This window comes from Salvelinus alpinus, chromosome 2, assembly GCF_045679555.1.
Source record: "Salvelinus alpinus chromosome 2, SLU_Salpinus.1, whole genome shotgun sequence".
Taxonomy (NCBI): domain Eukaryota; kingdom Metazoa; phylum Chordata; class Actinopteri; order Salmoniformes; family Salmonidae; genus Salvelinus; species Salvelinus alpinus.
Genome location: NC_092087.1, coordinates 68,241,596 through 68,255,704, shown reverse-complemented (window position 1 = coordinate 68,255,704; position 14,109 = coordinate 68,241,596). Strand labels below are relative to the sequence as shown.

Below are 14,109 nucleotides of genomic sequence, written 5' to 3'. Positions count from 1 at the left end.
AGAGAGAGACAGACAGAGACAGAGAGAATGAGAGACAGAGACAGAGAGAATGAGAATGAGAGAGACTGAGAGACTGAGACTGAGAGAGACTGAGAGACTGAGACTGAGAGACTGAGAGACTGAGAGACTGAGAGACTGAGAGACTGAGAGACTGACTGAGACTGAGAGACTGAGAGACTGAGAGACTGAGAGACTGAGAGACTGAGAGACTGAGAATGAGAATGAGAGACAGAATGAGAATGGGAATGAGAAACTGAGAATGAGAGAATGAGAGAGAGACAGATAGAGAATGAGAGAATGAGAGAGAGACAGATAGAGAATGAGAGAGAGACAGATAGAGAATGAGAGAATGAGAGAGAGACAGATAGAGAATGAGAGAATGAGAGAGAGACAGATAGAGAATGAGAGAGAGACAGATAGAGAATGAGAGAGAGACAGAGATTGAATGAGCGAGAGACAGAGAGAGAATGAGCGAGAGACAGAGAGAGAGAGAGATATAGAGACTGAGAGAGACAGAGTAATCTTTTTGGGGTCTGGGAGCCAACCACACAATAAATACTCATACAAAACCACAGTTACACATCATTTAAAAACACAACTCCAATTCCTCCTCCACAGTAACTAAACACAACAGCCTCTGAATACCCCATATACTCATAAACAGATCAATATTGTTGACCAGTTTATAATAGGCAAACTCAATCCTTAGTCTCGCTGCCAGCATTCCCTCCAGCATTCCCACCACATCCACAGACCCCTGTCCCCGAATACTGTTCTTTCGGGTCTTCCATATCGCTAATTTAGCTGCCCCTAACACAAAATGAAGCAACATAACTACACCCTTTTGACTGAACCTGTACTTTGGCCCAAGTATATACAGTTGGGAAGAGAAAACCTCTCCCAACATTGAGAACCAATTAGTGATCAGGTCAATCATCCCGACCAACCTGGGACACAGTAAAAACAGATGTGCCAGAGTTTCAGACACAGAATGGACACCCTTCCCCAACAGTACGGTCCAGGTGTACCAGATGCATGTTGGTGGCTATGGCTCCATGTATTATCCTCCGTTGGAGGTCAGCTGTCCTCTTATGAATAGGCAGTTTGTATAATGATCGCCAGCAGCCTTTTGGAGAGGCACCTGGACCAAGCACACCCGCCCACCTCGTCGATTTTACCCTTTCCAGGGAAGAGGCATGGGACACCTTTACACATATTCTGTACATGGCCTTCTTTCCCACCTCCTTGAACTCCCCCAGCGCCGGGGTATCGAAGGAAAGCAGCATCCCCACGTCCTCCTCGAAGTCCCCCGCCGCAACACTAACAATCAGTGCAGGGAACACATAATCCAGACCCTCCTTCCACCGATCAGATTTGGAAGTGTCAGTCACATGCTGCAGATGAAGCACTGGCAAGGAATCACAGACCTCAGCGACGACCTTCCTCAGTAGGCGAGATGATCGGATCCCCGCTCTTTCTCCCAGCTCCTCCAACGATCTGCTCCGCATCAGATGACCCAGTTTAGTACACCCCACACCTAACAGGCATGAACGTAGGCTAGCTGAACCCAGAACACGGGACTGGATGGCAGTGTTGTGAAAAGAGACTCTTCAAAAAGCCACATCCCTGGTGGCGTGCAGTTCTTACGGGACTTGACAAAAACTCTCCAAGCCTTCATAACAGACTCATAAAATGGAGTCAGGCCAGGCAACTCACCCCCCTCCAGCTTTAAGAGGAAAAGGTGCTTGTCTAAGCCCAAACAGCCCGCTCTCCTCATCAATGTGTAGGCTGTTTCGACCCAGTTAGAACCGTCTCTGTACAACAGTCTCTGGGCTGCTTGAAGCCGGAAAGCCATGATCCTAGAGAAAATGTCCACCAGGCCTTGCCCACCCTCGTGCAGTGGCAGGTACAGGGCTGCAGCTTTAATCCAGTGTTGTCCCGACCAGAAGAAATTGACAAGGGTCCTCTGAAGCTCTTGTATCAGACCCTTTGGTGGCTGGAAAATCATTAGTCTGTGCCACAGGGTAGAGGCAGCAAGATTATTAGCTACCAGGACCCTTCCCCTATAAGACAGCTGGGGCAGCACCCATTTCCATCTTGACAGTCTGGTACACACTTTCTCCAATACACCCTCCCAGTCCTTTTTCTGAAAGACATCGGAGCCTAGAAAACCCCCAGTCTTCATCCCATCTCTGCCCCAACTGAAGCCCCCCTGGTAACCGTGGAGCGGACCCCAACTGAAGCCCCCCTGGTAACCGTGGAGTAGACCCTGTCTGAAGCCCCCCTGATAACCGTGGAGCGGACCCTATCTGAAGCCCACCTGGTAACCGTGGAGCGGATCCTATCTGAAGCCCCCCTGGTAACCGTGGAGCGGATCCTATCTGAAGCCCCCCTGGTAACCGTGGAGCGGATCCTATCTGAAGCCCCCCTGGTAACCGTGGAGCGCATCCTATCTGAAGCCCCCCTGGTAACCGTGGAGCAGACCCTGTCTGAAGCTGACCTGCCCACAGCGATTTGCTCTTTCCCCAATTGACTCTAGCTGAGGCCCCCTCATACACCTTTAAAGTGTTTGATAGAACCTTAACATCCTCACCCCCTGTAATAAAAACTGTCACGTCATCTGCATACGCAGACAGTGCTATCGTGGGACCCTTCATTACACCTGGCACAGAAAAACCAGTAAGCTTCGCTCTTAAAAAACAAAGCATTGGTTCAATCGCCAGACTATATAACTGCTCTGAAATTGGGCATCCCTGCCTGATGCCCCTTTAGACAGGGATGGGGCAACTCAAACCACCCCCCACCTTCACCATACACGAGGCCCCAGCATACAGCAAATTCATCCAAGACAAAAAAACATCCCCAACCCCAAAGGCTTTCATTGTTTTAACCAAGTACTGGTGGTCCACACGATCAAAAGCCTTCTCCTGATCCAAAGAAAGTAAACCCACATTTACATCAGACAGTTTACAAATGTCTAAAACATCTCTTATCAGAAACAAGTTGTCAACAATAGAGCGATCAGGTACACAGTAGGACTGGTCCTTGTGGACCAACAATCCCAGATACTCGTAAATTGAGTCCTCACCTGCTGCTATCATATCAAAAGAGATATCCATACCCTTCTCCTGATCCTCCTCAGCTGAGGCCACAGACCACTGACTCCCCTCTACCACATCCCTTTCAACATTCCCCACTTGCACCCCATCACTCGTACCAGGCATCTCCTCCACTACCTGGGAGACTAGCCCCACCTGAACCCCATTACTCGTAGTGGGCATCTCCTCCACTACCTGGGAGCCTAGCTCCACATGAACCCCCTCCTGTACCCCAGCGCTCATACTGGGCACCTCCTCACCAGTCTGAGGAACTGGCTCTTCAGATCCATCCTTACCTTCTACAACAATATTTTCCTCCTGCATAACATTTCCCTTTAATACAAGTTGCAACTCCGTGCCCTCAACACGGATAAGTTGTTCCTCAGCAACAGGTGCTTGTGGCTGCTCTACCACTGTCGGCCCACCTCTCCCTACATCAGTGGGCCCAGGCGTTACGAGAACCACCTGCGCCCCTCCCTCTGCCTTCTCCCTTTTCGGGCAAGCATGTCGCTTATGACCAACATCCCCACACTCAAAACACCGTTGACTACCCGTACTAGCATAAGCCAAATACAGTCTATTGTCATACTTGACTTTAAATGATAACTCTAAAGTCTGCTCCGGTGCGAGACTGAGAATGAGAGAAAGAGAGGGGGCAAATGGAGAGGGATGAGTGAGGGAGATGAAGAGAGCGAGAGAGTAAGATATCGAGCGGGGTAGTTGGGAGAGAACAGTGAGGGTGAAATGCTTGCAGGAAAGGCAAAACATTGAACACAGAGTGGGGTGATTTTGCCAAATGGGTGAAATTGCTATGACAGGAATGGTGCCGTAAGGAGCTAAACTGGACAGAACCAGCTTTGTTTTGTTCCGGTTGAGGACAAACCTCGGGGTATATGCCTTCCTCCTTCTGTTCTTCCCTCAAACACAGAGTCCATTCTCTCTCTCTTTCTGTGTGTTGTTCAGTTGTTTTGTCTCGGGCCTCAGCCTTTGTTCATTGAGTCCGGTGTTATGTAAGACAGGGTGACATTGTTTCTGTTGCTGTTTTGTAAATCTGGACATGGTAGGAGAGGAGAGTGAGGTTTGGTTGGCTCAGAATGATGCACACAGAGACTGACAGATACTCATGTGTACACACAGTCAGACAAACAAACCCATGAAAACATGAATACAGATGCCTGCCTGCCTGCCTGCATGCTGTACTGGTAACCCGTGTATATAGCCAAGTTATCGTTACTCATTGTGTATTTATTTATTCCTTGTCTTATTATTTTTCCTATTTAGCATTTCATTTGTTTCTGCTATTTCTCTTTTTTCTCTCTCTGCATTGTTGGGAAGGGCCCGTAAGTAAGCATTTCACTGTTAGTCTACACCTGTTGTTTACCAAGCATGTGACAAATAACATTTGCTTTGATTTTGATTGGTGTGTAATTGTGGCCTGTTAGTCATGGGAGTGTGTGTGTGTGTGTGTGTGTGTGTGTGTGTGTGTGTGTGTGTGTGTGTGTGTGTGTGTGTGTGTGTGTGTGTGTGTGTGTGTGTGTGTGTGTGTGTGTGTGTGTGTGTGAGGATGAGAAGTGTAATTGCTCTGACTCATGGCTCGGCTCTGCAAAACCTCATCTAGAACAACCCCCTCATCCCCGAGCTCGTTCTGTCTCTGTTCCCTCTTCTTAGTTAAACACCTTTCAAGCTCCTGCTTTCTTTTGTCTTTCCGACTCTCTCCATCTTGCTTTTTGTATCTTTTTTTTTTTTTTTGCACTCCTTTTCTTCTCTCTCTTTTGGATGTCGTTTATCCCTCATCCCCACTGTTCCTTCTCTCTTTCAGTCCCTCAAATTATAATGGAACTGGGCCTCATCATCCTGTTGTTCTAATTGTCTTTTCGTGACCTCGTTATTTACGATAGCAGCTTCCCTGTGTTCTGTCTCTCTGGTCTTTTTTTGAATCTCTGACTCATTGCCAGCAGCATACCACCCTGCATACCACTGTTGGCTTGCTTCTGAAGCTAAGCAGGGTCGGTCCTGGTCAGTCCCTGGATGGGAGACCAGATGCTGCTGGAAGTGGTGTTGGAGGGCCAGTAGGAGGCACTCTTTCCTCTGGTCTAAACAAAGATCCCAATGCCCCAGGGCAGTGATTGGGGACACTGCCCTGTGTAGGGTGCCGTCTTTCAGATGGGACGTTAAACGGGTGTCCTGACTCTCTGAGGTCATTAAAGATCCCATGGCACTTATCGTAAGAGTAGGGGTGTTAACCCCGGTGTCCTGGCTAAATTCCCAATCTGGCCCTCAAAACCATCATGGTCACCTAATAATCCCCAGTTTATAATTGGCTCATTCATCCCCCTCCTCTCCCCTGTAACTATTCCCCAGGTCGTTGCTGCAAATGAGAACGTGTTCTCAGTCAACTTACCTGGTAAAATAACGGTAAAATAAAATAAAAAAATAAAATAAATAACGTGATATAGAGGAACGAGTACACTTGTCTCTGTCTCCAGACTCTGTAGACGGCGTGGTTGACATGGCTTCAGAATATGTTACGTGCCAGACATCATTCGGTAGTTTCTCTGCGGTAATACTAGGCAAGAGGCCGGAAGATTGTGTTGCCAGTTAGTTAGGGAGTATTAGCTCTACCTCTGTGTCTAGTCAATAGCACATTTTGTTAGATGCTTTAGAACTGCACAAAGGTGAATGTTGGCCTACCACCCTTGGCTATCGATGCCATATCCAAGTCTTTGCTTCCACCTGCGTACGGAAAGCCGTCGTCTGCATTCAATAGACCTCTCTTTGCTGTCACGAAAGCTGAAGAAATTCTGTCCAGCTTGGCCGGCGGCCTTTAATGAGCTGTCAGTCACATTACAGTCAATCAGATTTGCTGTGTATTATACAGCACTTGCTTTCAGGATCCATGATGCGGTCTTTTCTAGTTAACAAAGAGAAACCGAAACAAGGTCCCCGCTTCCCAAATGGCACACTATTCCCTACATAGTGCACTACATTTGACCAGAACCCTATAGGCCATGGTCAAAAGTAGTGTACTGTATAGGGAATAGGGTGGCCATTTGGGATGCGACCATTGCCTGCATTCCATTACCCCTCCCACTCCCACATAGTCTACAATGTGTATTCAAACTGGCACAGTATTTCCCTCCAGGAGGCCAGCAGTTTTTTCCTTATGATAATTTTTTCCATCTCCACTAAATGCTTCCACATCGACGGGACAGTAGTGGAGAAGATGGAATGTTTTAAGTTCCTCGGCGTACACATCACGGACAAACTGAAATGGTCCGTTCACACAGACAGCGTGGTGAAGAAGGCGTAACAGTGCCTCTTCAACCTCAGGAGGCTGAATAAATTTGGCTTGTCAAAAAACACTCACAAACTTTTACAGATGCACAATCGAGAGCATCCTGTCAGGCTGTATCACCGCCTGGTACGGCAACTACTCCGCTCACAACCGTAAGGCTCTCCAGAGGGTAGTGAGGTCTGCACAACACTCTCTGTGGCGCTCTGTACGATGCTATGGGGGCCATGCCTAAGGGACTGTCATGGGAAGAGGTATGGAGGGGGACTGCCGTGGGAAGAGGTATGGAGGGAGACTGCCATGGGAAGAGGTATGGAGGGAGACTGCCATGGGAAGAGGTATGGAGGGGGACTGCCATGGGAAGAGGTATGGAGGGTGACTGCCATGGGAAGAGGTATGGAGTGCGACTGCCATGGGAAGAGGTATGGAGGGCGACTGCCATGGGAAGAGGTATGGAGGGCGACTGCCATGGGAAGAGGTATGGAGGGCGACTGCCATGGGAAGAGGTATGGAGGGGGACTGCCATGGGAAGAGGTATGGAGGGGGACTGCCATGGGAAGAGGTATGGAGGGGGACTGCCATGGGAAGGGATTTGTGGTGGGAAAGGACAAGGAGGGGAACTCATGGGAGAAGTGGGTATGGCGAGGGCTTCCTAGATTTATAGGTAGTTTACCGAAAGGAGGAGGAGGCCTGACATGTAAGAATTGAGGGTTGGTGGAGGGTGGGAAGTTCAGCCTCAAAAGAGAGAATGCTTTGTGTAGTGAGACACTCTATGTGGATTTAAAAGCCCTCCAGAGTTGACCTGCATGGTTGGGTCAACTCTCTGGGCAACCAGAAACTTCATGGGGGTGGTTTCCCGGACACAAACTAAGCCTAGTCCTGGACTGAAAAGCAAGCTCAGTGGACAATCTCTATTGAAAGTGCTTTTTAGTCACCAGACTATATATTTATAGTAGTTTATAGTAGTTTGTTGCTGCAAAGACAAATGTGCATGTCAACAGAAACGCACGCTTTCTCACCTGCAGCACACACTCAGTCAAATGCATGCACACACACACACACACACACACACACACACACCCTGATTCCTCAGCGGGGCTCCCCGACAGAGAGAACAGAGCAGCTGAACTTTGTGGCTGGGCTGGTTCTCTCCTGCCAGAGACTTCCAACAGGCAGCCATGTCATTGGTATTCTGTGGTTGGCCCGGCTGCCTGGCTCTCTACTGAGGACCACTTTCCCAGTCTCTCTCCCTCTCTCTCTCTTTTTGTGTCTGTGAGTGTATACACGTACAACCATCCCGGTTCTCTCTCTCGCCCCTCTCACACACACACTCACACGCTTTCCCTCCCTCCCTTTGACCCCCCCCCACCCCTGTTAACTTGGTGACTGACTAACATACCCGCCCCTCTTCTTATGGTTTCAGGAAAACACCTTTGTGTCAAAAAGCTGAAGTGATCCCCTGTTATCCAGCCCAGTCGTTCTGACATTGGTGCCTCGCTCCCTGAGCTCTTTACGTTTGACTTCACATTCTACTGTCTTTGTGTCAGTTCCATTGGGTTTAGGACCAATAGACAAAGATACGTGCCGTATGGACAACTGCAGAATAGTCGGGAAAAGTCCTGCAAAGAAGAGTTTTAGAAACATTTAGATATCATTTCTAACGTTGGTCCTAAAATTTCTATATTTCTTCATTTTTACTTTTCGATTTGTGTGTATTGTCGTCTATTGTTAGATACCACTGCAATGTTGGCGCTAGGAACACGAGCGTTTCGTTAACAACCGCGATAACATCTGCTAAGTATGTGTGTGTGAAATATGATTTGATACAAACAAAGTACAATCCAATGTACGGAAAGAGAAAAAGGGTCTGAAAAGAGAAGTACCGCTCTAACTGATTCACTACTTCTGTTACCTCCGTCTATCACTCAATATACTGCAACCCACTCAGACGCGGTCCGCATTAATCACGTAACAAGTGCCTGTTCTTTACAATCCAAGGGGCTTTTTATAAGGAGACTGTCCTCGAGACTCTGGTATCCAAGGTAACGGCAGTGTTGAGGCCTCTCCCCCTTTCATGTCCCAGTGTGTCAAGTGAGGACTCAGTCACTGACACACACACACACACGCACACACACACACACACACACACACACACTTGTAGGAGATAGAATTGTCGGAGATGTGTGTTGCGCAACCAATGTGTCAGTCCACTAAAATAAGGCTTTTTATGCACATACACTACCGGTCAAAAGTTTTAGAACACCTACTCATTCAAGGGTTTTAATATATGTTTTACTATTTTCTACATTGTTTAATAATAGTGAAGACATCAATTCTATGAAATAACACATGGAATCATGTAGTAACCAAAAAAGTGTTAAACAAATCAAAATATATGTTATGTTTGGGATTCTTCAAATAGCCACCCATTGCCTTGATGACAGCTGTGCACACTCTTGGCATTCTCTCAACCAGCTTCATGAGGTGGTCACCTGGAATGCATTTCAATTAACAGGTGTGCCTTAACGTGTTTGAGCCAATCAGTTGTGTTGTGACAAGGTGGGGGGGGTATACAGAAGATAGTCCTATTTGGTAAAAGATCAAGCCCTTATTTATGGCAAGAACAGCTCAAATTAGCAAAGAGAACAAGAACTTTGAACATTTCTTCAAGTGCAGTCGCAAAAACCATCAAGCACTATGATGAAACTGGCTCTCATGGTCTGGTCCAAATAGTACATTTTTGTTTCCAACCGCCATGTCTTTGTGAGACGTGGTGTGGGTGAACGGATGATCTCCACATGGGTTTTTCCCACCGTAAATCATGGAGGAGGAGGTGTTATGGTGTGGGGGTGCTTTGCTGGTGACACGGTGTGTGATTTATTTAGAATTCAAGGCACACTTAACCAGAATGGCTACCACAGCATTCTGCAGCGATACGCCATCCAATCTGGTTTGGGCTTAGTGGGACTATCATTTGTTTATGAACAGGACAATAACCCATCGCACCTCCAGGCTGTGTAAGGGCAATTTTACCAAGATGGAGTGCTGCATCAGATGACCTGGCCTCCACAATCCCCCGACCTCAACCAAATTGAGATGGTTTTGGATGAGTCGGACCGCAGAGTGAAGGAAAAGCAGCCAACAAGTGCTCAGCATATGTGGGAACTCCTTCAAGACTGTTGGAAAAGCATTCCTGGTGAAGCTGGTTGAGAGAATGCCAAGAGTGTGCAAAGCTGTCAAGGCAAAGGGTGGCTACTTTTTTGGTTACTACATGATTCCATATGTGTTATTTCATAGTTTTGATGTCTTCACTATTATTCTACAATGTAGAAAATAGTCAAAAATAAAGAAAATTAGTAGGTGTTTTAAATGAGTAGGTGTTTTAAAACTTTTGACCTGTAGTGTATGCTACAATTAAACACTGTAGATTATACAAGAACAACTGTAATTCCATCAAATACGTCTACATCTATTGTGTGAAGCTCATCAGGTGGTCGGTAGCATGTGGTACAACTGTATAGTAGAGTCGGATGCGAGCAGCGCAGACAGACAGACGTTATGTTAGAGGGTCGAGGGTTCCTCCTACTGGCTGCTAATGGAAATGGCGTTTGTTGAGAACAGAGGGTTTGTTCAAATTTGAGTTAACAATATTATTTTCTGGGCTTGCATGACAATGGGTTATACACAAGCAGTTAACATTTTGGTGGAGTTGGTTCTACACACACACACACACACACACACACACACACACACACACACACACACACACAAACACATAGTCCACACACCACAGTCCAGTCAGGTTATATCATGCTGTTGTCTCCCTGCCCACGCTATCAAAACGTAAGGCCATTATTCAAAGGTCACTTGGCTACTAGCGCTTTGCCTACCCCTTTATTTGGAACCGTTTTAAATATTCAAAACCTAACCTTTTGTATTGTGACAGTTAAAGTCGGGTCCTTTAAGAAATAGTGTGTAGTAACGTTTATGGTCTTTGGTCACCTGTACATGTTAGTATATTACCTAGGATCTATATGGAGATGTTGTGTATTGTATTTATACCAATGAAACTATAGTATAAACTAAAGCCTATTGAATATATCTGTACATTGTATGTTCATACAGTATGCAATAATGAACTGGTATTTACAAAACTGGGCGGTACTCATGTATTCTCATAGGTTTGTAGGTGTGTGAGTTCATTCCTAGAACATGCATTATACACTTTGGAAACCGATATCAAGACGCATCACTATCTTCGTATTTTACCTTCTGTCAGTGTTGCATGACAAAGAATTATGCTATAATGACACAGCACATGCTTCGGAGGGGTTCCTTACCTAGCCAACTGTAGGCTAGAATGACTCTAGGGCTGTCTCAAATGGCACCCTATTCTCTATATAGTGCACTACTTTTGACTAGGGCCAATAGGGCTCTGGTCAAACGTAGTTCACTGTAAAGGGAATAGGGTGCAATTTGAGACTGCCGTTTTGAGAAGCATCCTAGCTATCTTCAACACATTATTCCCCCATTCCAGCCTAGTTCCATTAGCCGGTTAGGTCCGAGTTAGCCTGGTTGCTAATATGTTTTTCTGCTTGTTATCCGTCGCCTCTGATATGCATTGTCCTACCAGGGATGACATTTGGTGGCAGCATTGTGATGTAACAATGTCTGGTATGATATATTGTTTTATTTATGGTGTAGGCTGCTGTTGTGATCGTTTTAGCCCTGTTTGGACCCCCAGGAAGAATAGCTTCTGCTCTGAGTCCCAAATGGCACCCCTATTCCCTATATGGCTCTGGTCTAAAGTAGTGCACTATGTAAAGCATAGGGAGACATTTGGGACGGAGCCCCTGTCTCTCCCAATGAAGTGTTCTAACCCTCCAGCCCTCTCTCACCTCTGACAGGATACTCCATCACCCGCTATCCAAACGACATTAACCCCCCCAAATCCCCCAGCACAGGTGCAAGCGGGAAGAACAGACAGAAGCAAGTTAAAAGCTTATTTGCACATTGCTTATCGAATTGTCTCCTAACTTAATTCTCTCTCATATGACAATCCCAGAGGCAAAAATGTAGCCCCTTTGTTATGTATATAGAACTATCAATGGCTGATAGGATATGGATTAATTTTCAATACGTTTGGTGTTGTGAGGGAAATATAATTACTTATAGTTTAAAATGTATTTAGGTAATAGAACTACTATAGCTTAATATAATTACTGCAGCTTACATTTTCTTTAATATGTATTAATTGGGACTCCCAGCATCCCCTGTTTGCTGAAATTCTTCCCTCAAAGCGAAGATACAGGCACTCTAAGTGTAGAACTAACAGGTCAAAACTCTCCTTCATGCCAGCTCCTATCAGCTTTCTCAATAAGCTGTAGTACTCTACTGTTAGGTATGGACTGACACTATTCATGCCTGGTTTAGAGGTCTACTTCCTGTGTACATATTGCTGTATATATCGTTTTTGTGTGTATTTATTGTCATGTGTTCATTTTGTTTTTACTATGTGCTGCAAAATGGTTTGCCCCTCTGGGATAATAAAGACTCTAGTCTATAACTCTACTATACCCTATCAACACAGAGTGCCAAAATGGCATCCATTATGCAGTTTTACTCTCGTAGCTTATCTGCTCTCGTTCCATGTCAAAGGTCAATCTAGCATTATAATCAACAGTCAGGGCCAGCATTTGATTGACAGGACCACATGAGAAGCTGTCTCCTGGGCTTAAGGGCCTGCCTGGCCAGGGAGGCGTTCAGTGGGTCGGTCTCCGTGGCGATGCCCTGCATAATGTAAAGTGGTTGGCTGTTCTCCATGGCTCTGGGAGCCAGAGTGCTAATGGGGTGCTAATCATTTACATTTAAGTCATTTAGCAGACGCTCTTATCCAGAGCGACTTACAATGTCCGTGTCTGGGCGCTGTTTACTGAACATGGCTAAATACAGGACCACAGGGAGGCTGGTACTACTGAAATAGTAACAACAATACCCACACTGTATTTTTTATAAAATGTCCCCTGATTGTTGAATTTCCATGCACATTATTAAATCCATCATGGTGTTACAAGGCAACTTTATAAAGAACACATTAACTTTTCTCAAAGTAATCCACTGAACAAGCAGTGATGTCACCTGTACCACTGTACAATGTATTAGTTCAAAATCAACCTTTTCCCCTGTGTTGTTTCTCCATCAGTGGGCGAAGGTCGAAATCTGATCCCCATGGACCCCAACGGCTCATCTGACCCTTACGTCAAGCTCAAGCTCATCCCAGACCCCAAGAATGAGACCAAGAAGAAGACCAAGACCATCCGTGCCAACCTCAACCCCACCTGGAATGAGTCTTTCATATTGTGAGTTGAGGTGTACCCCTGGGCACAGTGTTAGGTCCCTTTCACGTTTGTGTATTATGGGTTATGTAGTCATTATCATTAACCCTGTACATATGTCTGTGTGTTATTCCAGCAAGCTGAAGCCTACAGACAAGGACCGCAGGCTGTCTGTGGAGGTGTGGGACTGGGACCGGACCACCAGGAACGACTTCATGGGCTCCCTGTCCTTCGGCGTGTCAGAGCTGATCAAATCGCCTGTGTGTGGCTGGTAAGTACAACATTAGATGACATTCCAATGCAGTGTTCCTCTATCTGGTAGGGAATATACAGTGCCCGCCATAATTATTGGGCCAGTGAAGCATTATTTATTCTTTTGGCTCTTTACTTCAAAACTTTTGATTTGAAATCAATCAATGACTATGAGGTTAAAGTGCCGTCTGTCAGCTTTAATCTGAGGGTGTTTTCATCCGTACCGGATGAACCGTTTAGAAATTACAGCACTTTTTGGACCTCCATTTTAGGGGAGCAGAAGTATTGGGACAAATTCACATGTGTATTAAAGTAGTTAAAAAAATGTCGTATTTGGTCCCATGTTCATAGCACGCAATGACTACATCGAGCTTGTGACTTGACACTTGTGTTGGATGCATTTGCTGTTTGCTTTTGTTGTGTTTCAGATTATTTTGTGCCCAATAGAAATGAATGGTAAAAAAAATGTATTGTGTACTTTTGGGGTCACTTTTATTATAAATAAGAATAGAATATGTTTCTTAACACGTCTACATTCATGTGGATGCTACCATGATTACAGATCATCCTGAATGTATCGTGAATAATGATGACTGAGAAAGTGATAGACTCACAAATGTCATACCCCCAAAAAGATGCTAACCTCCCCAGTTATTGTAATGGTGAGAGGTTAGCATGTCTTGGTATGATATGAAATGCTAACCTCCCCAGTTATTGTGATTATGAGAGGTTAGCATGTCTTGGTATGATATAAAATGCTAACCTCCCCAGTTATTGTGATTATGAGAGGTTAGCATGTCTTGGGGGTTATGATATTAAATGCTAACCTCCCCAGTTATTGTGATTATGAGAGGTTAGCATGTCTTGGGGGTATGGTATAAAATGCTAACCTCCCCTGTTATTGTAATGGTGAGAGGTTAGCATGTTTGGGGGTATGATATTTGTGTAACTTTCTCACTCATCAACATTGACAATTCATTCAGAATTTGTCCCAATACTTTTGCTCCCCCAAAATGGGGGCACTATGTACAAAAAGTGCTGTAATTTCTAAACGGTTCACTCGATATCGATGACAATACCCTCAAGTGAAAGCTGACAGTCTGCACTTTAACTTCATAATCATTGTTTTAAT

General features: G+C 45.5%; 1 protein-coding gene across 1 annotated transcript in view; it reads left to right on the top strand.

Annotated features, from left to right (window-relative positions):
* The window catches only part of LOC139567524 (protein kinase C alpha type), a 201,614-nt gene that overhangs the window by 130,833 nt on the left and 56,672 nt on the right, over window positions 1–14,109 (top strand). The window contains exons 6-7 of the mRNA XM_071388853.1: window positions 12,593–12,749; window positions 12,862–12,996. Coding sequence (XP_071244954.1) covers window positions 12,593–12,749; window positions 12,862–12,996 — 292 coding nt within the window. The remainder of the gene's footprint in view (window positions 1–12,592; window positions 12,750–12,861; window positions 12,997–14,109) is intronic.